General features: G+C 49.0%; 1 protein-coding gene across 1 annotated transcript; it reads left to right on the top strand.

Moving 5' to 3' along the window:
- Nucleotides 1-4,842: 4,842 nt before the first annotated feature.
- Nucleotides 4,843-23,841, top strand: ZNF783 (zinc finger family member 783). Its single transcript, XM_041752760.1, has 7 exons — nt 4,843-5,027; nt 8,237-8,638; nt 8,722-8,848; nt 9,014-9,142; nt 17,586-17,714; nt 18,777-18,869; nt 20,582-23,841. The coding sequence occupies exons 1-7, from the start codon at nt 5,004-5,006 to the stop codon at nt 21,415-21,417; spliced, it is 1,740 nt and encodes a 579-aa protein (XP_041608694.1). The 5' UTR covers nt 4,843-5,003; the 3' UTR covers nt 21,418-23,841.
- Nucleotides 23,842-25,480: the final 1,639 nt, after the last annotated feature.

Below are 25,480 nucleotides of genomic sequence, written 5' to 3'. Positions count from 1 at the left end.
GGAACCCAGGCCATCTTGCTTCAGATCCCACACACTTGACCATGGATGCTTTTTCTCCTGGTTGACCAAAATCAAGCACTTTGGGTCCAGGCTGGTTTCTGAGTCCTTGTTATGGAAGGTATGGAACCCTGTACCAGCAGTATCGGTATCTCTTGGGAACTTGGTAGAAATGCAGACTCAGACCCACTGAATCAGAATCTGGAGATTTTAACAAGATCTTCAGGTCAGTCTCTGTACACAGAAATACCTTCTTGAGTGATAGAGTATCAACCTTGTACCTGCTTCAACTGTCCATCAAAAGCTTGCTCTGAGAAGGAGATAAGAAACAGAGCTCTCTGAAGGGTTCATGAAATTAATTTTTTTATTTTTAATTTTTATTTTATTTTATTTTTTTTTTTATTTATGATAGTCACAGAGAGAGAGAGAGAGAGGCAGAGACACAGGCGGAGGGAGAAGCAGGCTCCATGCACCGGGAGCCTGATATGGGATTCGATCCCGGGTCTCCAGGATCGCACCCTGGGCCAAAGGCAGGCGCCAAACCGCTGCGCCACCCAGGGATCCCGGGTTCATGAAATTAGATTAAATCAACACATAAGAATTAAATGGCAAACATTAGTCACTAATCTATCTTTCCTTCCTGTTCCTGCAGGTAGGGTCCTGATCATTGCCCACTTAAACTTTCCAATAACCTAACTGCTCTGTCCTTTAACCATATCCTTTTTACTACCAGAGTTACTGTCCTGGCACATGAATTGGTCATGGGCCTTCCTCTAAGACTCGTAAGGATGTGACTGGCTACTGGTAAAGAGCAAGCTTTTTAGTATAGAACGTAAGGCTTTGACAGACCTGCTCCGAGTTTCTTTCTTATTTTTTTTTAAGATTTTATTTATTCATGAGAGACACACAGAGACAGGCAGAGGGAGAAGCAGGCTCCATGCAGGAAGCCCAATGTGGGACTCAATCCCAGGACTTTGGGATCACACCCTAAGCCAAAGGCAGACACTCAACCCCTGAGCCATCCAGGCATCCCTGCTCCGAGTTTCTTCACCTTTCACTTTAAATTATCTGCTGCTACTGCGTTGGGCATCCTGCCATTTAGTGAATAAGCCATGTCTTCTGTCTTCTGTTTTCCAGGAATTCCCTTCTCTGAACCAAATTTACTTCTCACTGCTCAGTTTATAAGCCCCTTTCTATGAACGCTTCCCTTATTTTTATTTTAACACACACACACACACACATATATATATATATATCAAACACATAGTACCTAAGCACCTAGAGAAAACCACAAGCAGGGGAGTGGGAGAAGCAGGCTCCTTGCTGAACAGGGACCTTCCTCCCTCTACAGGGCTCAATCCTGGGATCCTCCTGGGATCATGACCTGAGCTGAAGGCAGGCCCTTAACTGACTGAGCCCCACAGGTGCTTAGGCTCTGTTTTAAATACTTGGGATACATAAGTGTACAAAACATCTTTGCTCTAGTTGAATTTACACGCTATAAAAATCTTGTCTCCTGCCTGTGCTGCATGTTTGCATAACCCTTCCCCAGACTAGTGCAAGATTCCATTCTGGTTGAGTCACTTATTTTTTTTTATTATTATTAAAAGCCTCAATAGTTTTTTTTAAGATTTTATTTATTTATTCATAGAGAGGCAGAGACACAGGCAGAGGGAGAAGCAGGCTCCATGCAGGGAGCCCGACGTGGGACTCGATCCCGGGTCTCCAGGATCACACCCTGGGCTGCAGGCGGCCCTAAACCACTGCACCACCGGGGCTGCCCTGAGTGTTCACTTACAAGTATCTAAGTACCCTCCATGTGCAAGATTTGCGGAGGCTACTTGGTTAAATCAGAGATCTTGCTCTTTGGTTTACAGGCTAAGGGAATCTACTATAATTAGAGAATTCTATGTCCCAAGTGATGTTGAAGGTCTAAGAATTCAAGAGAACAATTTATATTTCGTTGTGAGGCATTGGGGAAGACTATTAGAGGTGATTTTTGAACTGGACCTGTAAAGATGAGAAGGACATTGTAGTTGGATCAACAAGAGCAAGAGGGGAGATGTTATGGGGCATATACAAATCATTCATTTAATTTGGCTGGAGGATGTGAGAAGGGGAGTAGTGGAGGATGTGTTTGGAAAGGTAGGTTGGGTTCAGACTAAGGATTTTGGATTTTATTGAGTTAGTAATGGGGAGCTGAGAGTTTGAGCCAAAGGGTGACCTGATTCTAGCTGGGATTTGGGAATATTAACCTACTGAGAGTTATGTGGGTTTTTTGGTTTGTTTTTGGTTGGGATGGGGGATGTTAGGAGGATTCCGGTGAGACAAACGAGCCAATGAGGACCTGATTGGGTGCAGCTGCAGTAGGAAGAGAGCCATGGACAAGGATGCTCACCAAGAGGGATTCAGGTCCAAGAGGTCTGATCCCAAAAAAAGCAAACACAGGAAACAATAATTAAGAATGTGGGTAATTGTAGTTAATATTCAAGCTATACCAGGCTGGTCTGCTCAGCAAACCAAGTCGTGGTGTAAAGGTTTTGTGCTTTTTGTTTAATTTATTTGTAAAATCAGAGCAGGGGAATGGGAGGCAGCTGTAGGAACCTGATAAACATGCAGTGTTTCTCACTGTGATCACCATGTGGTAGAATCTGCATCACCTGGGAACTAGTTAGAAATGCAAATCCTGGCCACTGCCACTCCATCCAGCCTCAGACCTGGACACTCTGATAATGGTGCCCAGCAGTCTGTTAACAGGCACACCACGAGACTATGATGCATGCTAAAGTCTGAGTACCACCGATTTACAAAAGTTTTTCTTTTTCTTTAAATCACAGAATTTTTTTTAAATTTTTTATTTATTTATGATAGTCACAGAGAGAGAGAGAGAGAGAGGCAGAGACACAGGCAGAGGGAGAAGCAGGCTCCATGCACCGGGAGCCCGATGTGGGATTTGATCCCAGGTCTCCAGGATCGCACCCTGGGCCAAAGGCAGGTGCCAAATTGCTGCGCCACCCAGGGATCCCAAAAGTTTCTATAAAAATCTAAGACAGGGATCCCTGGGTGGCGCAGCGGTTTGGCGCCTGCCTTTGGCCCAGGGCGCGATCCTGGAGACCCGGGATCGAATACCACATCGGGCTCCCGGTGCATGGAGCCTGCTTCTCCCTCTGCCTGTGTCTCTGCCCCTCTCTCTCTCTCTCTCTCTCTCTCTCTCTGTGACTATCATAAATAAAAATTTTTAAAAAAATCTAAGCTGTCAAAAATTAGAGCACTCTGCCCTGAACAGTTTTTTTTTTTTTTTTTTAAGATTTTATTTATTTATGAGAGAGAGAGAGAGACACAGGCAGAGGGAGAAGTAGGCTCCATGCAAGGAGCCCGACTTAGGACTCAATCCAGGATCTCCAATATCAGGCTCTGGGCTGAAGGTGGGGCTAAACTGCTGAGTCCCCTGGGCTACCCTTGAACAGTTTGTTAAATAGTAATGTTTTCTTCCTTTGCAATCCATTTCTCAGGCTCTTTGTGTTTGCATTAAATCTTAGAAGCTCACAATTTACCAGTATTTTATAATCCTTAGTATATGGGTCTGATCAACCCCTGATGAGATCCTAAGGATTTTGTTAAAGATTTCATCACACATTTGCAAGTTAATTGGGTTATTTCAACAAAGATCTCCACGATGAATGATGTGAGATGTTGATTTTCTTACTGAACTTCCTCAGCTTGCCCCCAAAGTCTAAGGATGCACCTTACTTGGAGAAGGTATCTGTTTGTTTATTATATGTCAGTTGACCACACTTTCGCTTAGATCAAATATATGGGCAAATAATCTCCCCTCCCTCCAAAAAGAGAAAATACTAAAAATAAAAACCCCTGCAGAATAATTTCTACCGGGAAGAGTTTGTAGGCTTGTTGGACAAAGACTAGGATGAATGGGAAATGCAGAAAAGATAGAAGGTAAAACCTGCATACAGCACATTTTACTTTATATTCAGTGGTTAACTCTGATTTTTCCAAAGTAAGGTTCTTGGGTTACAGTCAAGGAAGATGGGTATGAGCATGAGTAGTTTATTCAAATGTGTAGGATCTGAATTGTGTTGCCTTTACTCCTGCTGCTCGCCCAGCCTGGAGCCCAAGCCACAGAAGATTCCTGACTGGTGGCTGATGGACAAGTGAAGACTGGGTGTGGCATAGAAGGCTCCAGAGGGCTCTGCAAAAGCATGCTTGAGGGGAGTGTCTGCTGGGGTAGTAGGCCCCAGGAAAGGTAGAGGAGACCCAGGAGTCCCAACGGGGATTTGGGGAAGGGAGAGAGAGCTTTATTATTTTTTAATGAAATAAATTTTTCCTGATGTCTCTGTGTTCTGTAAAGTTAAACAAGTAGCTTTAAGACCTTTATCTGTCCCGCCCTACCCCACTGCCGGGAATAACGTGTATAACCAAACCAAGTCACTTTCGGTCCATTGCAGGCGTTAAAACGGTCAATCGACGTAAACTTCCGATTCCCCGGCGAGGACTGCCCCTCCCCTACACGGGGAAACCGCACCCCTGCTTCATGAGCTCCCTGACCGAGTTCCCCCCAGTGGGCCGCTGCCCCCCGCCCCCGTGAGCCTACCACGCTGCCCCTGCTCCCCTCCCGGCGGGGGCCCAGCTGGAGGGGCCCGCGGGGAGTCTGCCACCGGCGTCCACTCCCGCGGCCTAGGCCGGGGTGGGCGGGCGGCCTCCCCCGGGCGACCCCCGAGGCCGCGAGGACCCGCGGGGGCGCGCGGAGGGCCGCGGGCCGCGGGCGTGCGGTCCTTCGGGCTGCAGGGGGCGCTGTGCGCACCCCCGGGCCCGGCCGCGAGCGCAGCTCTTGTTTAAAGGGCCGACGGGGCACGTGGCTCGGACGCAGCTCGCGGCCTCCCGGCAGGAGCTCCGAAGCTGGGCGGCTCCGCTCCGCCTCCGCCTGCGCGCTGCGCCAGGCCCGCCAGGCCCGGCCGAGCAGAGCCGCCGACAGAGGGACGCGAGCAGCCATGGCCGAAGCGGCGCCCGCCCGGGTAAGCGCCCCGGCGCGCGGACGCCCAGACGGGCCAGGGCCGCCGCCTCAGCCGCCGCGAGGGCCCGTGAGGGTCTCCGCCCGGCCGGCGTGGAGCGGCCCCGCCGCGCGGCCTCCCTGCCCGCCGCCTCCGCCCAGGCCGCCGCCCGCCCCGCCGCGCCTGCCCTGTCCGCCCCGCCGCCCCGGTTTGCGTCCGGGCCCGGCTTTCGGGACGACCGACCGACCGGGCGGCCCAGACGGCAGGGGAGGCGGCCCCGACGGCGGGGGCTGGCCAGGCTTCTCCGCGGCGCTTCCGATGACAGGCCGTGGTTGGAGCAGAGCGGCTGTGCCCCCGTCCATTGTCTCGTTGGAGGCACGCAGGGCGGACAGGTCGCCAGGCCCCTGCGGTTCTGACAGCCGGTCGGGCTCGGGGAAGGGACCGGCCCAAGGTCGCTCACCTGGTCGGGGCCACGGCCCAGCAGCCCGACGTCTAGGCCAGAACTTCGGGATTGCATCCCGGTGAAGGTACCCAGTGTTGTACTTTTACCTAAGAGAAAGGTGCTGAATGCTGCTTACGAGAGGGAGTGTAGGGACTTTTTTTTTTTTTTTTTTTTTTTAATATATGATAGTCACACAGAGAGAGAGAGAGAGAGAGAGAGAGGCAGAGACAGGCAGAGGGAGGAGCAGGCTCCATGCAAGGAGCCCGATGTGGGACTCCATCCTGGATCCTGGGATCACGCCCTGGGCCCAAGGCAGACACTCAACCGCCAAGCCACCCAGGTGTCCCCCCCCCCCTTTTTTTTTTGAGATTAGCGTGTTGGATTGAATTATTTGGATGACTTTATAATGTTGGCCGGTAATGGGCAGTATGCCCAATTTGGAGAAAAGAATCCTTTGGCTATAGAAAATCACTTGCATACAACGCTCAATAGGTGCCTTCTGTTATTATTAATACATCTTAGTGAAGTTTCTGAAACCTTGATCTTGGGGGATCCTTTTGAAGGAGGAACTTCCCGTCCCTTTCCTTTAATGAGTTTGGTGTGTCCTTCCCTTAGGATTCCCGGAGTGCTAGGGAAAGAAGGGGGGTGGGGAGTACTGCAGTTTGTGGCCCTGTCCCCTGGGGAATACCCCCCAAGCCATTTCTGTAACTGCACTGGTGACATCATCAGCTTCCACCTAGCCCAGGACCACTCCCCAGGACTTTCTCTGGCTATTCCTATCCATACACTCCTTCCCTTCTGCAGTCTTTAATTAGAGTACCTGAGATTCCCGAGAAACTCCCCAAACAGAACAGATGTGCCCCCAGCTCTTGTCAGCCCATCATATCATACTGTGGTTTATCATGACTGTTTCTATACAGAATTTTTCTCCTGGAAAAGGAAGAACCACATAATTTTTTCTGCATTCCCCTATTGCACCTTTACAAGGCAGGTGTTCAGTAGTTGGTACTGAATGAATGTTGTGAGGTTATTCATTCATTCAGTAGGTATTCATTGAGCATCTGCAGTGATTGAGGCACTCTTTTAGAAGCTGAGAATACAACAGTGACCCTTGGAGAACTTGGGTTTTGCAGGAAACAAACCACACATGGACTTGTCTTGAGTCCTTAGTGCTGTCAAAGAAGGGACTCACAAGGTCCTCTTTCAGCTTTGCCAGTCAGTGAAGGTTTCTAGAAGGCTTTGAGTTGCCGGAGCCTTAAAAATAAGAGGAAGCCAGATGCACAGAGAGGTAGGTAGGTAGCTAGGTGGGGTGGGGTGGAACTAACACATGCATGGAGGAGAGTGAGGTGCGTGTTAGGAATCCAGGGAGGCCGAGGTGGCTGGAGTGTAGTATATATAAGGTTAGAGAGGCAGGTGGAGGTACAAGAAGTGGTGTGGATTCTGCTCGAAGTATGCTGGCAAGCTACTGAAGAGTTTTAAGCAGGGGCCTAAAATGATCTAGCCTGTATTTTTATTTTATTTATTTATGATAGTCATAGAGAGAGGCAGAGACATAGGCAGAGGGAGAAGCAGGCTCCATGCACCGGGACCCTGATGTGGGATTCGATCCCCGGTCTCCAGGATCGCGCCCTGGGCAGGCGCCAAACCGCTGCACCACCCAGGGATTTCCCTAGCCTGTATTTTTAAACACTTCCTGACTGCTCTGGGAAAGTGTACTGAGGAGGAGGAGGTGAAGTGGGGGAGTTAGGGGGCATTGCTGCGGCTGGGACCAAGTGATGACAGTGGAGAAGAGGATGGATTTGAGATAATTTTGGAAGTCAGAGAGGACTTGAGGTGGTCTGACCATGAAGAGTGAGTGAAGGGGACGGGTGAGAGGTCACTTCATTCTTCCAAAAAGGCTTTTAGTACAAGGTACTTGGGACCAGGCCGTTGCACACACTCTGGCTCATGCACCAGGCACTGGTGTGAGCTGAGGCACTTTAGAAGCTCTTTCCAAGGTGCCTAAAGGTGAGGGAATGAAAGAGGTGGAGGAGAAAAGCCCATGTGAACTCTTTCTTGCTGAGTCCCTGAGCCAGAACCATCATCATCAGCATTGTCAACATCATTATCATCTTAATCAAATCAACATGGGGCTTTGTGTGCATTGAGTATTTCCCACATGCTAGACACTGGTGAGGATTGTGTCATTAATTCTCACAATCCTGGGGATCCCTGGGTGGCTCAGTGGTTTAGCGCCTGCCTTCGGCCCAGGGTGTGATCCTGGAGTCCCAGGATCAAGTCCCACATTGGCTCCCTGCATGGAGCCTGCTTCTCCCTCTGCCTGTGTCTGCCTCTCTTCTCTCTCTCTGTGTCTCTCATGAATAAATAAAATCTTAAAAAAAGAAATTCTCACAATCCTCCCATGTAAGTACCATTTTCTAGATGTGGAAGTGAAATTGAAGGGTGTGTGAAAAACCTTGCCCGAGCCAGCCAGCTTGGGAGCAGCAGAGTTGCTGGTTGAACCCGGCCTCTGGGTGTGAGACAGGAGACTAGGACCCAACATGGAAGCCCACCTGAGAACTGCAGATATTTTCTCCCACTTTCCACTTGCTAACACCTTGGTCCCGCCAGTGTTTCCGGTCCTGAGGCTGCACTCCTAACTGATGTCCCTGCCTCCCGTCCCACACTGCTGCCTGACTGGCCCTTAGGATCCCACGTGGGGCTTTGCCGGAACAGCTGAGGCTTCTTTCTGAAGTATGTGTTTTGATTGTATCATTCTGATAATATCTCCCCTTTCTCTTCTTGTGGACAGGCTCCAGAGAGGGACAAGCAAACAGAGGACGAAAGCCCTTCGACGCCTTCTTTGTCACCCCAGCCAGCAGCTGAGAAGAACTCATACCTATACTCCACGGAGATCACACTGTGGACCGTGGTGGCCGCCATCCAGGCCTTGGAGAAGAAGGTGGACTCCTGCCTGGCCCGCTTGCTGACCCTGGAGGGGCGGACGGGGACGGCCGAGAAGAAACTGGCGGACTGTGAGAAGACGGCCATGGAGTTTGGGAACCAGCTGGAGGGCAAGTGGGTTGTGCTGGGGACCCTGCTGCAGGAGTACGGGCTGCTGCAGAGGCGGCTGGAGAACATGGAGAACCTGCTGAAAAATCGAAATTTCTGGATCCTGCGGCTTCCGCCAGGCAGCAAAGGGGAGGTCCCTAAGGTATCTTTTGGGCACTTGGGGTGGGATGGCCTGAGGGGTGGTGCCTGTAAGTGTGTGGGTGAGCGTGCGTGACACTGTTCCAGGTGCCCGTGACCTTTGATGATGTGGCCGTGTATTTCTCTGAGCCGGAGTGGGGCAAGCTGGATAATTGGCAGAAGGAGCTCTACAAGCACGTGATGCGGGGCAACTATGAGATGCTGGTGTCCCTGGGTAAGGCTGCATAGGTGGGGATCTGGGTCTGCGTCCACAGATTGGCCTCCAGAAGTCTGTGTCTTTGCTTTCAGTGCTGTTTTTCTCGGTGTCTCTCCATCTCTCTGGGTAGCCGGGTGGCAGGTGTCCAGTCTTGACCCAGCTCTCTTTCCATTCTGTGTGCAGATTATGCCATCTCCAAACCAGACATCCTGACCCAGATGGAGAGGGGAGAGGAGCCTTGTCCTGAAGGCCCATGGGGCCAGGAGGAGGGAAATAAGAGGGAGGCAGCATGCCCAAGGAGGCCAAGCCTTGGTGAGTGGGGGTGAGGTGGGGGAGTGAGCGGGGCACACTGAATCGTAGTCCTGCTCTCCTGGGCTTTCCAGATGTGCTGTGAGGCCAGGAAGGGATCACAAGCCCTTAACCCAAAGTGGGGCCCACTCTGTCTTAGGCCAGCCTGGTCGGGGCGGGTGCAGAGCTTTTGTCTTTGAGCTGTACTGTTTCTGCTTCTGAGTGAGTGGCCAGCAGTCCTGGTGTCGTGTGGTTGGTTGTTGTGAGGACTGCATGACACGGCAGACGTAAAGCTCATACTTATTGAGCGTTATGTAAGTGGGGGCTTATTACTGACAGTGATACTGCTAGCAGCAGCATTATTGCTGCCCCTCTTGCCTGCCCCTTCCACCTCAGCTCCCCAACTTGAACCTGGAGCTCTAAGGCCTGTTGTGTACTGGCTTCCCTTTGTGGAAATGGCCCTCTCAGGGGAGCGGCCAAGCCAACTTCATCCTGAGAGCTAGTAAGGTATGGGACAGTGGTTCCAAAGTTGGCAGCCCATCAGAGTCTTCTGGGCTGTTTTTTTTTTTTTTTTTTTTTAAGTTTTAAAAAATAAATGGAAGTAGAAGAGTACAGTGAGCCTCCAAGTGATCGTCACACACATTCAGCAGTGACCAGGGGTTGGCTACACTGGCTTCACTGTCTCTTCCCTTTCTCTAAACAACCCAGATATCACTGTCACACCCAGCAGATTAACATCTAATCCCTAGCCCACGTTCTCTTTTCCCCAGTTGTCTCAAAACTGTTTTCTGCAGGTGCTGGGTCCTAATTCTAGTATACCAGAGTCCACCTGTTGTATTCGGTTTATAAAAAGTCTGTTATGAAGCCTGTGAAAACCTCCCCCCAATGCCAGGTTTAACAGCTTTATTGAGATTTAGTTAACAGACCATCCAATTCAATAATTAAAGTATACTGCTCGGTGTTTTACTGTATTCACAGTTTTTTGACCATCACCATAAGCTGTTCTTAGAACCTCTCTTGCCCACCAGAGAGAAACCTGTAGTCACGGGAGTTAACTTCCCTTTTCCCTCCCCCTGCTCCGTAGCAGCTAGCTAGGCAGCTAGCTAAGCAGCTACTGATCTATTCCGTGTGTCTTAGCTTTGCCTGTTCTAGACATTTCACTTATTTTTTTTTTTTAAGATTTTATTTATTCATGAGAGACACACAGAGAGAGTCAGAGACACAAGCAGAAGGAGAAACAGGCTTCCTGCGGGGAGCCTGACATAGGACTTGATCCCAGGTCTCCAGGATCATGACCTGAGCCCAAGGCAGATGCTCAACCACTGAGCTACCCGAGTGTCCCTAGACATTTCACTTAAATGGAGTCATACTGTGTGTGACCTTTTGTGTCAGCCTCCTTTCACTGAATGTGTGTTTAGGTTTATGCACATTGTGCCTGCGTCCATATCTGTGTGGGTACACCGCATTCACCACATTTTGTTGCTCCGCTCCTCAGGTGATTGACCATCCTCAGATCTCCTTCCATGTCCTTTATTTGTTGACATTCTTACACCATTTATCTTTTTAAATGCCGTTACTTCCCATATTTTGGATGTGGTGTCATTTATTCTTCTGTTTCTTGCATTTCCTATAAACTGGTAGATCAAGAGGCTTCTTTAGATTTCGGCTGAACTTTATGGGCAGGATGACTTCAGAGGTGGGGCTGTGTACTCCCTGCTAGCCCTTGCCTGCCTGCCTTCTCTGGATCCTGAGCCCTGTCCTTACAAAGCTCCCTGTCACCTTCTCACCTAATGATTGTAATAGTCATTGAACATTGTTGCCCAGATTTGTTACTCTATGAGGGGTTGCAGAATGTTAAGAGTCTGTCCTACTTACGCACAGAATAGCTGAAATTCTTTTATAAAGAAGAATTTCCCTAATCAACTCTTAGTTACCCTGAAATACAGTCTGTACAGAAAAGGCAGGATAAAAGCTTAATTCTTTTCCTTCATCAGTTTTCAGAATGAAGAGTTACTACCTTAGAAGCCTTCAAAGGTGACCGATACTTGGGCTTTTTTTTTTTTTCTTTTTTTTAATGACTTCATAGACTGTTGAATATTTTATATATGCCAGTCTTTCACAGCCATTATTTTTTGTGCTTAACTTGTCCCATGTTTAGCTCATGGGAGCGCCTTCAAGTTGGCCCGTAGGCCATTTTGATGTGACTTCTGTGGCTTTCAGATACCATAAGATGTTCTGGAATCATCTAGCATAGTTCTTGCCCCAGACCCAGAATACAGATTTCTCCAAGGAGTTTTGATTCCTTTCAGCAACGAATGCTATTTGGAGACCACAATATGAGTGCTGGTAGTTGCTCATTTTTGCCATTACTTCTAGGGTTTTTTCAGAATTAAAAAAAAATTTTTTTAGAAAATATGTATTTTTGAAAAGGAAAAAATTGAGTCCATAGTGCTATTTCTCATTCAAATTTAATTTTTTTTAACGATTTTATTTATTCATGAGAGACACAGAGAGCGAGAGAGAGGCAGAGACACAGGCAAGAAGGAGAAGCAGGTTCCACGCAGGGAGCCCAATGTGGGACTCAATCCCAGGACCCTAGGATCACGCCCTGAGTGGAAGGCAGATGCTCAAAGTTGAGCCACCCAGGTGTCCCATGTTCTTTGATCTTATACTTGTATATCTCTTTTATTTTATTTATTTATTTTTAAAATAGATTTATTTTTTATTGGTGTTCAATTTGTCAACATACAGAATAACACCCAGTGCTCATCCTGTCAAGTGCCCGCCACCCAGTCACCCCCACCCCCCAATCTCTTTTCTTTTACATGGAAATCTTAAACAATTAGACTTCTGACTGAAGGCTGAGTTTCTTTGCAAGCTCTTTTTGTCCTCTGAATGCATTCCATTCAGGACTTACAGACGAAATTCTACCACTTAAAGTCACTTGAAATAATTATTATCTCTATGTGGTTATGTCACCAACTCAATATACAGTTAAGTTTATTTGTTTCTATGTATTTTTCGGTTTTTTAAAAAAATCTGTTTTTAAAAGATGTTATTTATTTAGCCTGCATGATGGGGGAGGGGCAGAGGGAGAGGGAGAAGCAGACTCCCCGCTGAGCAGGGAGCCCCACGTGGGGCCCTGGGAGCATGACCTAAGCTGAAGGCAGACACTTAACCAACTGAGCCACTCAGGTGCCTCTATTTTTAGATTCTTAGAAGTGGCTCTTTTTACCTTTTCATTTAACATTTTGAATATATAAGCCATGTTGTGTTTGCAAAGTCAAAATGGTTTAACAGAATACATTCAGGGAAGTCTTATTTCCATTCTCATCCCCTTCTTGTACCTATGGATAACCATTCTTATTAGTTTCTTCTTTATAATTCTGGTGTTTCCTTTTGCAAAGATCAGTAACACAGGTACATGTGTCTCCACCCATCCCTGTCTCACACAGTTTCTCCTGGAGATCACTTCATACATGTATGTAGAGATCTTCCTCCCTTTTTTTGTGGATGCAGAATTGTTCCATGGTGTCGTATACCATAGTTTGTTTAACCAGTCCCTACTGGTGGACACTTGGCATACTTCCAATATTTTGGTGATATAAATAATGTTGTAGTGACTACTTTGTGCATAAGGCAGTTCATATTTTTGCCAATGTATCTTTGGGATAGATTTCTAGAAGCTACAGTTAAGGTTCAGAGATAAATGAATATGTAAATTTTTGAAAATTTATCACCAAATACCCCTCCATGGAGGTTATATCATTTGCATCTCCTTCAGTGTTCTGAAAGAAGGCCTGGCCTTGCCAAAGAGAATGTGGTCAAACTTGTGGAATTTTTGTCTGCCTAATATGTAAGAATATGTCTGCTTAATATTTCTGTGTAGCTTTAAGTAACAGCTTTATTAGCTATAATTAAGTCACTGTACAACTCTCCCATTTAACCTGTACAGTCGAGTGGTTTCTAGCTTATTCATCGATACGTGCAACCAGTAAACCCCACAGTCAATTTTATAACACTTTCATCACCTCCAAAACAAACGCTGTACCGTCTGGCTGTCACCACCAGCCCCTTCCTAACTCTCCAGCTGTAAGCGATAACAAGTCTTCCTGGCTATATAATTGCCGAGCCTGGATGCTTCATAGAAATGGAATTTACAATACATGGTCTTTTGACTCTGGCTTCTTTCCCTTAGCGTAATGTTTTCAGGGTTCATCCATGTGTATCAATATTTCATTTCTGTTTTGTTTTCTCTTTTCCTTATCGTAGTCAAATACACATAACATAAAAGTTGCCATCTTAGCCATTTTTAGGTGTACTGTTTGGTGGTATTAGATACATCATAATGTCCTGCAGTCCCCCCCTCCCATCACCACCATCCATCTCCAGAATTCTTTTCATCTTATAAAACTGAAACTCTATACTCATTAAATGGTAATCCTCATCTGCCCCATTCCAAAGCCCCTGACAACCACAGTTCTTTCTGTCTCTGATTTTGCCTACTCCAAGTTCCTCATAGAAGTGGAATCGCACAGCATTTGTCTTTTCATGACTGGCTTCTTTCATTCAGCGTAGTGTTCTTAAGTTTCATCCGTATTGTAGCAGGTGTCAAAACTTCTTTCCTTTTTTAGTCTAAATATTCTACTGTATGTGAATACCACATTTTGCTTATCCATCATTTGTCAATGGATACATGGGTTGTTTCTGTGTTTTAGCTGTTGTGAATAACGCTGCTTATGACCATGGACACACAAATACCTCTTAAGAGACACTGCCTTCATTTCTTTTTGGCTTAGAAGTGGGGGGAAAAACAATAAAAAATAAGTGGAATTGCTGGATCATGGTAATTCTATTTTTAATTTTTTGAGGACCATTATGCTGTTTTCCACAGTGACTGTACCATTTTATAATCTCACCAGCAGTGTACAAGGGTTCCAGTTTCTCTACATTTTTGCCAACACTTACTATTTTCTGTTGTTTCTTTTTAATGGTAACCATCATAATGAGTGTGAAGTGGTATCTCATTGTAGTTTGAGTTGCATTTCCCTAATGATGAGTGACGTTGAGCATCTTTACCTGTGCTTTTTGGCACATGTGTACATCTTGTTTGGAGAAACATTTATTCAAGTCCTTTGCCCATTTTTGAGTAGAGTTGTTCATTTTCCTGTTACTGAGTTTTAGTAGCTCTCTGCATATCCTGGGTATTAATCCCTTATCAGATATGTGACTCACAAATATCTCTCCCATTCTGTGGATTGCCTCTTTACTGATGATAGTGTGTTTTGATGCACAAATTTAAAGTTTTCATGGAGTCCGTTTGTCTATTTTTTTCTTCTGTTACCTGTGTCTTTGGTGTCCTATCCAAGAAATCCATGTCAAATCTAGTCTAAGAGTTTTATGTTTTACGCATAGGTCTTTGATTCATTTTGAGTTAGTTGGGCTTTTTTTTTTTAAAGATTTATTCATTCATTCATGAGAGACACACACACACAGAGGCAGAGACAGAAGCAGAGGGAGAAGCAGGCTCCCTGTGGGGAGCTCAATATGGGACTCCATCCCAGGACCCCGGGATCACAACCTGATCCGAGGCAGATGCTCAACTGCTGAGCCATCCAGGCACCCCTTGAGTTCGTTTTTGTATATGGAGTTAGATAAGGATCCAACTTTATTCTTTTGTATGTGGATATGCAGTTTTCCCACCACCATTTGTGGAAAAGACAGTCCTTTCCTCATTAAGTGGTCTTGGGACCCTTCTCAAATATCATTTGACCAGATATGTGAAAGTTTATGTCTTGGTTCTATTTATTAATTCTATCTATGCCAGCACTACCACACTGTTATGATTATGGTGACCTTTAATAGTAAGTTTTGAAATCAGGAAGTCCTTCAACTTTGTTCTACTATTTTTGCTCTTTGGGGTCCCTTGAGATTCCATATGAATTTTAAGATGGGTTTTTCTATTTCTCTAAAAAAATGTCATTTAGACTTTGATAGAAATTGCATTGAATCTGTAGGTCAGTTTGGTAGTATCAACACCGTAACAATATTAAGCCTTCCAATTCATGAGCATGCTATATTTCCATTTATTTATTACTTTAATTTCTTTCTGTAGTGTTTTGTAGTTTATTTTTATTTTTTATTATTTTTTTGTAGTTTTTTTTTTTTTAATTTTTTTTTTTTTATTATTTATGATAGTCACAGAGAGAGAGAGAGAGGCAGAGACACAGGCAGAGGGAGAAGCAGGCTCCATGCACCAGGAGCCCGATGTGGGATTCGATCCCGGGTCTCCAGGATCGCGCCCTGGGCCAAAGGCAGGCGCCAAACCGCTGCGCCACCCAGGGATCCCCTTTTTTTTTAAAGACTTATTTATCATTCATGAGAGAGAGACAGAGACACAGGCAGAGAGAGAAGCAGGCTCCTCTCAGGGAACCTGATGTGGGACTAGATCTCCAGACCCAGGATCATGCCCTGAGCCAAAGGCAGATGCCCAGCTGCTGAGCCCCCAGACATCCCAGTGTTTTGTTTTCATTATAAAAGTCTTTTACCGGGATCCCTGGGTGGCGCAGCGGTTTGGCACCTGCCTTTGGCCCAGGGTGTGATCCTGGAGACCCAGGATCGAATCCCACGTCGGGCTCCTGGTGCATGGAGCCTGCTTCTCCCTCTGCCTATGTCTCTGCCTCTCTCTCTCTCTCTCTCTCTCTCTCTCTCTCTGTGACTATCATAAAATAAAAAATAAATAAAAATTTTAAAAAAAAAGTCTTTTACCTCCTTGGTTAAATTCCTGAGTATTTCATTCTTTATGATACTATTATAAGTGGAATTGCTTTTGTAATTTCCTTTTCAGATTGCTTATTATTAGTGTATACAACTGATTTTTGTATGTTGATGTTTATCCTGCTTATTTGCTTAACTCATTTGCTAGTTCTTACAGTTCATTGTGGAATCTCTAGGGTTTTCTGCATATATCATCTTTGAAGAGATAATTTTACTTCCTTTCCAATTTGGATGTTTTTTATTTCTGTTTCTTGCTTGCTTGCTCTGGCCAGGACTTTGAGTCCTTTGTTGAATAGATAGTTTTAAAAGTGGATATCTTTGCCTTGTTCCTAATCTTAGAGGAAAAGCTTTCATTCTTTGACCATTGAATGTTATGTTCACTGTTGGTTTTTCAAATATGCCTTTTATTATGTTGAGATAGTTTCTTTCTGTGTCTAGTCTATTGAGTGGTTTTATCATGAAAGGGTGTTAAATTTTGTCAGATGCTTTTTCTGCATCAATTGAGATGATCAGGGGGTGTTTTCCTTCATCCTGTTAATGTGGTATATTCCATTGATCTAGTTTATATGTTGAACCAGCCTTGCATTCCAAGAATACACTCCACTTGGTTATGGTGTTTAATCCTCCCCTGCTTTTTTTTTTTTTTTTTTTTTTTAAGATTTCATTTGTTTATTAGAGAGAGAGCATGAGGGGGCCTGCTGGCAGAGGGAGTGTAAGAGGCAAATTCGCCACTAAGCAGGAAGCCTGGGGGTGGGGCTTGATCCCAGGACCTGAGCCAAAGGCAGCTGCTTAACCAACTGAGCCACCCAGGCACCCTGGCAACAGTGTTTTTTTTTTTAACATTACCTCTCTTATATGTGTGTGGTTGAGTATCTTTCTGTTTATGGGCCATTTAAATTTCTTATTCTGTGAATTCTTTGTTCATCTCTTTGACCTAGGAAGCTTTTTTGAAATGTATACTAATGGGTGCCTGGGTGGCTCAGTTGGTTAGGCGGCTGCCTGCAGCTTAGGTTGTGATCCTGGGGTCCTGGGATTGAACAACTTGCTCAGCAGAGTGTTTGCTTCTCCATTTCTGCACCCCCCACCTCTATCTTCCTCTCTCTCTCAAATAAAAAAAAATTATTTTTTTTAAGATTTTATTTATTCATGAGAGATGCACAGAGGCAGAGACATAGGCAGAGGGAGAAGCAGGCTCCCTGTGGGGAGCCTGATGTGGGACTTGATCCCAGGACCCCAGGATCACGACCTGAGCCAAAGAGACATTCAACTGCTGATCCACCCAGGTGCCCCAAAATTAAAATCTTTAAAAAAATGCATACTTCCTAGGCCTACCCAGAACTACAGTGAGAATCTTGGGGTGCTTCCAAGGGGATCTATATATATCAGCCTGGTATAGGACTTTGGACTGGAAGCTACTGTTGTGTTGTTCTGAGTTGGGAAGCCCTAAAAAGCCACATCCTTAGCCCTGCCATGTCATGACTTGTCTGTATGATCAGATGTTTCTGTGCTGTACCTTTTCCTTCTCTTTTATCCACTAAGGATCAGTGAAGTTCACTTAAGTATCAAAACTTGTCTTTGACCCGATGCCTCCACCCCAGTCCCATTGATTACAGTTGGCCATTCCTCACAGGCTCCTGCCTCAGGGGGCATCTCTGTGTTGTCCTTAGTGTCACTGATGTGCATTTTCCAGGCCTCCCTCCACACCCAGAGCACATCCTCAGCCCCATCATCCCTGCCCAGGAGGAGCCAAAAGAAGGGCAGGCCTCCAAGCATCAGCAAGATTCAGAAACAAGGATAACCCTACCTGGAGCGAGCACTGGTAAGTGAGAGCTGCCAGGCGGCAGTGTGAATAGCATCAACAACAGTGGCAGGCAGGTGCCACTGGAGCAAGTGCTAAAGCTTGAAGGTGGAAGGGATGGTTGGGGACAAGGCTTGGCTGAGCTGGACAGGCTTCCTGGGAAGGGGACCCCTGAGATGGGCCTTAGAGGAATGGTAGATGCTGCATGGGAACAAGGCATTTTCAGCAGGAGAAAATGGTCTGAGCAAAAGTGTGGGTCCCTGAGGCTGGGAACCAGGCACTCTGGCCTGGCTGCAGTGAGGGGCCAGGCACACGGGGCCAGGCACTGGGCCTCCTCAGGTTTCCTACGATGGTTCTGTTAACTGGACAGTCTGTGTTGTTTGCCTCGAACAGTGCTGGCGTGTACATTCCTCAGTAAATGTCCTCTTTCTGGAGGCCTGTGAGGGGCTCTGTGGCTTCAATCCTCCCTTCCAGTGAGCTCTGTCTGCTTGTGTGTAAAGGAAGTTCCTGTCTATCCTGTCATGAAAATAGAGTATAACTCCGAGAGCATTTAGCCCATCACGTGGTACAGAGCCTTGTCTGCACTCTGCTAGCTTGGCTTCTTCTGCCCCCTGTTCTCCTCCTTCCTAGAGGCTTGACTTTGCAGTCTTTCTCTCCAGCTATTTCTGTGAATCTCCCCCAGTGAACATGAGCTCCCTGAGGGTGAGGATGATCCTCCTGGTCCCCACCCCTGTCCCTCCTTCCCAGTCTGTAAGGAGAGAGGACCTTCTTCTCACTGTCTCTGCTCCATTGCAGACCTGGAGCTGTTCCTCAGGGGCCTCCCCAAACCCTCTGTCCTTTTGAGATCCATCAGGGTGATGGGAGTGGTCAGCACTGGCCCAGATGGGACCTGGGGGCTTGGCCTTCGCAGCTCTCCTCTCACCTCCGAAGCGGAGGCCGGGGAGTGGGCAGTCCTCTGGGCAGAGCCCTGGGCCCCCTCTTCCTGGTGGGCATTTGAGCATGCCTGGGCTCTGCTTAGAGATGCCGGTGGCATCCTGCAAGAGCCTGGTGTCAGGAAAGGCCCTCACAGAGTCTCTCTCACAGGGCCTCCAGCCTCAGTTAAACAGGAGGAAGAATCTTCAGGTGAGGAGTCTCCAACCTCCTCTCTCAGGAACAACCTGCCCAGCTTGGGGCCAGGTGAGTAATGGGAGGAGGCCCTGTGGCCACAGCAGCACTTCAAAGGAGCCCAGGGGCCCTTGGGAGCGGGTTGGGAGGTGGCTCAGGGGGCCCTGAGGAGGGGCTTCCTCCTGAATTCCCAGATACTGTTCCCTGGGGCTCTTGGAGGCCCAGACCATCTAGGTCCTGGTCCTCCTCTGTCATGTCTGGCTTGGTGGCAAGGTGCTGCTTGAAAACAAGCTGCATGCACCAGGTTTGTGGTCTGGTGACAGGCCTCACAGCAACCCTGTGGAGTGGTCCAGGTGCACAGCCTCCAATGTCTTGCAGTTTGTATGTGGTGGCCTGTGATTTAAATTTAGTTTCCCCGCCTGGAGTTCATAAAACCAGACTCACACTCTGATGAGCAGGAAAAAAGAAAGCAGTTACTGCTCATTCTGGCTTTGGGGTATTTTTCTGTCCTCATAGAAAGGAATCCTGTTCTCCCCTGGTTCCATCCTGGTACCAGCTCTGAGGGTAGGCAGAGGTGAGGGGTGGGCCCACCGTGGGGTTGTGGTGTGGTGGGAGTCCCAAGCTGGAGATGGGCCTCCCACGGAGAGGTCTGGGAACCTTGGTCTTCCATGGAGTGCGGCCCAGGACCCACACTCCTCCCTAAGTTTAGGAATAGCACGGGAGCCCATTAAGTGCAACTATTTATTTATTTATTTATTTATTTATTTATTTATTTATTTATTATTTTTTAAGTGCAACTATTTAGATGGAAAGTTTAGATGATTCTTATAGACTCTTAACTGATGCTGTAACTCTAGGACCAAATACAAACAGCTGGGTCATTTCTAACATAGACATAAAGTTCCGTCAGGAGTTATTTGTGAGGGTTGCCGGGCAGCTGCACTGAGCAAAGACCCCTGGGGTCCTGACATCAGGTGCTGGCCCAGAGGGTTCAGCAGGTAGGGGTTCACTCCTCGGCAGCAGTCTCCTGGGAATTTAAGTTCATGCTTCAGCAAGAATAGATAGAAATCGTTCTGCCCTAGACCTTGGAAATTGCTTGTAAAGGGCTACAGGTTCTGTTTTAATAGGCAGAGGGTAAGGTCCACTGTCAGTCTTTGAACAAACCTTCTGCTGCAACAGCGGAGCTGCTGGACACCGGGGGAGGTCAGAGAAACCAATAATGGGGGTGCTCAGTGTAGATTTGTTATGTGGATGAGCAGCTCAGAGTATGGCTAAGACCGCTACCACCTCCAGGCCTGAGGTTTCTTACCTAGTCTGACGACTCCAGGGCTCATTAGGGACTAACGTTGTCAGAACTCTCGGGGATCCTGTGCAGCCAGAGTATCTCAGGGTCCAGGGTCTCCCCTGTACCCTTCCACCTGTTGTCTTTCACTCCATCTGACCTCTGACCCCGCTGGCTCCTTGGCTCCTATTTTTGAAGCTTTGTCTCCTCTATCCTGATGTCCATAGCTTGACCTCCAGGAATGGGCCATTGGAGCATCTGGGCCACATGACAATTAACAGACTGGATGATGTTAGGAGGCAGTGTCTGCTTGGTAGGGCCAAGTGAATTGGGTCCCTGATCTGTGCTGTGAGCGCTCAGAAGAGAAAGGACTCTGGGAAGACAGGAGCAGAGGGTGGGTGCAGATGCGACTAGAGATGTGCTGGAGGCCAGGACTGGGTGCAGTGGCCTGGGTGGGGGTTAATGTGGCCCACTTGAAATCAATGGAGATTCCTTTCTCCAGGTGGTGGTGGTGTGGTCATCAAGACAGAAGCACAATCTGAGGACCAGATGATGCCTGAGCAGCTCTTCCTGGAGGAGTCCCGGAGCCAGACCATGTGCAGAATGTCCAAGGGGCTGAGGAGTGGGACTGGGGGCCCCAGCCAGCTTCATGCTGCAGGAATGCCATGTGTGCGGGCAGGGGACGCACGGCCACCAGGTTCCGTTGGAGAGCCACCCCGTGTTCTCCCTCGACGGCGAGAGCGGACCTTCCCCTGCCCTGACTGCGGGCAGAGTTTCCGCTTGAAGATTAACCTGACCATTCACCAGCGGACCCATGTGGAGGAGGAGCACAGGGAGACTTCAGGGAGCCCACCTGGCTGGGGGGAGGCCCACTCCACTCTGGAGCCCGGGGAGGTGGTGGTGCCTGGCCCTGTCATCCGCTGGCTCCCTGAGGAGCCTGGAGGCCACCGCTCCCTGGCAGGCCGCTCCTTCATGGGGCGGAGGCCAGCGGCCACCAAGGTGTACCACTGCAGTGAGTGCCTGCGCTTCTTCCAGCAGCGGAAGAGCCTGCTGCTGCACCAGCGCCTGCACACAGGCAACAGCCAGGGCTGGCCAGCTTGTCCCTACTGCGGCAAGGCCTTCCGCCGGCCCTCTGACCTCTTCCGTCACCAGCGCATCCACACTGGTGAGCGGCCCTACCAGTGTCCCCAGTGTGGCCGGGCCTTCAACCGGAACCACCACCTGGCTGTCCACATGCAGACTCACGCCCGTGGCCAGGCGGGCCCACACTTCCCAGCTCCCTCTGCCCTCCCTGGGAGTCCACCCCTACCACGGCCCAGCCACACCGAGGAGGGCTGACTGGGCAAGAACCTGCAGGGGTACCCTCCAGCTCTCCTGGGGCACCCCGGCAGGACCTCTGTCCACCTTCAGGCCTTTCCACTTGTGCCTGATGCTGGTTCTTCGTTCTGGAATAGCTTTGGAGAGATCTTTTTTTTCATTCAGATGGGAAGCAGTGGCCTTTTTGGTGACAGTGTGTGTGTGACCAGATGCCTCAATTTCCTGTTTCCTAAGTTTGTCACTCTTTGCTGCCTTCTCTACATTCCTGACTTATAAAGGATCCCTTAAGGCTTAGAGGATGCCAAATTTTGGTGAGAGTCTTTGGCAGGTATCTGAGATAGGCAAGAGGCCTGGAGTTAGTGGCCCTTCCAGGAGGGGGCAATAGAGACATTGAGGGCCCGCAGTTTGGACATTGTACACAGGTCACAGCAGAATGGACAGTTTGGAGAGTAGGCACTGGAAATTCGAGTTTCCTACTGTGTTATTCTGAAATTTTTTTCTCTTTTTGGAGCTTTTCTAGTGCTTTTGTGTTATATGTGGTTGCAAAGGGGACCAGGAGCTCTGAGAGGCAGAAAGTACTCTGCTAACCTCTTTGTGTGTGGGGATGGTAGAGAGGCTGTCCAGTACAGCCTAGGAGTTAGTGGAGGTGCTTGGCTGCTGCCCTGGACACCAGGTTCTTCCCAGTTATGCTTTCTTTGGCCTGGAGTGATTCCCAATATCCCAACATCCGTGGTTGATTTTGGTTATTAGTTGAGAGGGGGAAATAGGCCCGGGGTGGATGACCCTTTCCCCAGGGTCTCAGTATTATGGGTATGCACACTTCCTGGACTGGACCCCATAGAACACCTTGGGGGGTGAGGGAGATGCAGACCCAGCCCAGGAAGCCCCTCCCAGAGAGGAAGATCCTGATGTGAGTGAGGCTGGCCAGCCAACCAGGACTCCTGGGCTCCAAGGCCTCAGGTTTCACGTTAAAGGAGAGGTGTGTGTCCAAGAACTCGGGGCTGGTAGCAGAGATAGGCCAGGAGATGTGAATGAAGTTTTTTAACTTCCTCCGGCCTCATGTTCCTCACCTGTCAAAGGGGGTAGTGACCCCAGTGCATCCTACCTCACTTTAGGGTTTTCAGGGTCATAAATGATTCAGAGGCAGTGGGACAAACAGAAAGCCAGGTTTTGTCCTCCTTTTCCAGTTCAGGGCCTCCTTTTTTATTCCACATTGATCTCCAGCCCTTCGCACCCATCAATCCCTCAGGAAGGACCTTTATTTTCTGGAGCACATGGAAGACCCCTTGGGTGCAGAGCCAGGTGAGACTTTCCCATTGGGCCACATCCCCAAGGAGCCCTTTGTACTTCAATGGAACAAATTCTTACCAAAGCAATGAGGTTCAAACCGTGGAAATTCGGGCAGTAGCATCAGGCCTTCTAGAGAAGCCTTTTTGGCAGCTAGCGTCTTGTGCCTCTTAGTCACACCACTTCGGGTGCTGCCTGCAGACCAACTCTTGGTTTGGGTGATTTTAAACTGGAGGACTGGATCCTCAGCTGTTTTGATTGTTGTCTTACTTGCCTTGGTACTGTGTGAAGTGGCCAGCGTTCAGACCTGCTTCCAGGTGCTGGGTGCCTGGCTGTGCTACTTCCTGTTGCCCCCTCTGACCCTCACACCTCTCCCAAAGTCAGGGGCAGAGTTGGGGGCAAATGGGCCCTTATCTCTGGGGCAAAAGTTAAGTATCCAAGTTGGTGAGAGCCAAGCTCTCCTGGGCTTGGGGAGAAGAGGTGCCATCCTCCCCAGCTGTGCATTCTGCTTGTCTGCTCTGGCATCCCCAGCCCTCACCAGGGGCCCCACAAGCAGGGCCCGGCTGTCAGCAAGTGTTCAGACAGGATGTGGTGCAAATGTAGCTGCTCTGTGCTTATCCCTTTGCTGCAAGAGCTAGTTTCAGGTGTTTCCTGGGGTGGGGGTGGGGGGGCCTCAAGGCTCAAAGTTCGTAGACCTTTCTAATGCTAAATGCCCTGTGTAAATACAGGTACTACAGCACAAACCAGGAGTGATTGCAGGGCGGCACAGGCCATTGGCTTTATGGCAAAGCGCCAGGTCCAGTTAGGGCTTGTGAGTTTGCTTGGCACTCAAGTGGTCAAAGAACATTTTTTTTAAAATTTATTTATTCATGAGCGACACAGAAAGGCAGAGACACAGGCAGAGGGTGAAGGGGGAAAAGAACATTCTTGACACTGAAATGACTCGACGGATGCAGCGTGGTGCAGGAGCAGAGCTGTGCCCGGGCACCCTGGAGGCTAGAACCTGGTTTGGCCTTAAAGACTCGCTCCTAGCTCCGGGTCTTGGCTTCCTCATTTGTAAACAAGAAAGGGTGGGGTCCTGGTGCTAGAGGCTCCTAAGAACTGTGACGGGGGCGGCCCTTAGCCTTCGTCGGTGCTCAATAAATATGTTGGACTGAACGAGTATGCGCGCGACCTGCTTCCTGCCCTCCGGGAGGTGGTCCCAGTGAGCTGTCGCCCCGCACAGTCCGGGGTCCTGGGCCGCGTCCTCATCAGCTGCATTCGGCCGCCGGCCACGCCCACCTGCGCGTCCGCTGCGGGGGCGGGGTCTCGGGCCGGCCAATGGGCGAGGGCTCCTGGATGCGGGTGCGGTGCGCGGTTTGGGGGCGGAGCTTTCCCGGGCTGACCAATGGGGAATGGGCTCCTGTTTGCGGGGCGGGTCCACTCCCTGCAGGGCTGCCGCCTGCCGGGCCTACCACGACGCCGCAACCCTGCTCGGCCGCTGCATGTCCCTGCATCTACTTGTGTCTCTCCAGCCCTTCGTGTCCCCTCAGCCTCGCGTGTCCCCGCAGCCCTGCGAATCCCTCAGCCTCGTGTGTCCCCCTACTCCCGCGTGTCCTCCCAGTCCTGTGTGTCCCCCAGCCCCGCCTGTCCCCCCAGCCCTTGTGTCCCGTAGCTCTGCGTGTCCCCAGCCCCGTGTGTTCCACAGCCTCATGTGCCTCTTGCAGGTCGGGACTGACGGGCACTGGAGAGTCGGGAAGCCTTGCAGGGCCTGGGCCGGTAAGGGCGGCCCTCTGGGAGGGTGCCCAGGAATTGGGGAGGCGCAGCCTGAGTGGAGCAATGACGTCCACCAGGGCACAGTGGGCAAGGGGTGCTGAGGTCAACGATAAAGTCCCTTCTCCTTTCTTGGCCGCACCTTGCCAGTGTGAAGACTTAGCCGCAAGATTTCCCAGGTCCCAGGCAGCCCTGACCTTTATTGGAGCCAGCCCTGTGGGTCCTGGGGGTGGGAGAGGAGGATGGACCCTAAGCGTCCTCACTCTAGAGACCCTCGGGGCTTTCCTTTTTGTACCTGTCCTTCAGCTCACCCACCCCGCCCCCAAAACTGACACCTTAGGGAGACCATCACCCTACTGTCACCCCCTTTCCATGCTGAGAGGTTACTACTGTCTGGGCCCTCGCCTTTCTCCTGTGCAGTGGTTTTGCACCTGACTGTGAGGATCCCCTGAAACTCTTCTGGGCCTGGACTCTGATTTCTGTCAGGATGCATTTGAGTGCCTGCTTGCTCTTCCAGAAGTCCCCAAGAAGTCCTTCCTATTGCTGTTGGGAGGGGTCTACATTATAGAGGACTTTTGATTATGTGTTTCAGGCTCAGATTTGACTTAGTCTGTCCCTGGCCTGTGTGACAAGAACTATCAACACCAGACTTTTCCATGTCTCTGAAGGTAGAAGTGTCATCTCCTGGTAGAAATAGTTTTGAAATGGTTTTAGATACATTCCTGAGCACCAGATTTGCGACAGGGCCTTACAGGAAGGGAAGATGTTCATCCTTAATCTGTACAGATGAGATCTTCCTCCTCCAGGCTTACCTTGTACTGATCAGGGGCCAGAGTCAGAGATGGAACAGTTGTCCCTTGAGAGTAGGAGGGAAGGACAGGTATCTGAAGACCAATACCCAGTATGTGTTGGACATTTTGCGAAGTGCTTTGGAGGAGGTATTCGAGGAACCTCAGTTGCACAAGATTGGGATAATCGGGTTTTGGTTCATAACACATTCTGATTGGCAGCCCAGACTATATTTGTTTTTTTAATGTTTGTTTTA

This window comes from Vulpes lagopus, chromosome 4 (assembly GCF_018345385.1).
Source record: "Vulpes lagopus strain Blue_001 chromosome 4, ASM1834538v1, whole genome shotgun sequence".
NCBI lineage: Eukaryota > Metazoa > Chordata > Mammalia > Carnivora > Canidae > Vulpes > Vulpes lagopus.
This window is presented reverse-complemented; position numbering and strand designations above follow the sequence as displayed.

What these genes read in the sequence shown, in the direction of transcription:
- ZNF783 (XM_041752760.1), top strand. Translation starts at nt 5,004, where the DNA reads ATGGCCGAAGCGGCGCCCGCCCGG. An exon ending in GCAAAGGGGAGGTCCCTAAG is followed by an intron (nt 8,639 to 8,721) that starts GTATCTTTTGGG and finishes ACACTGTTCCAG; the next exon opens with GTGCCCGTGACCTTTGATGA. An exon ending in CCTACCTGGAGCGAGCACTG is followed by an intron (nt 17,715 to 18,776) that starts GTAAGTGAGAGC and finishes TCTCTCTCACAG; the next exon opens with GGCCTCCAGCCTCAGTTAAA.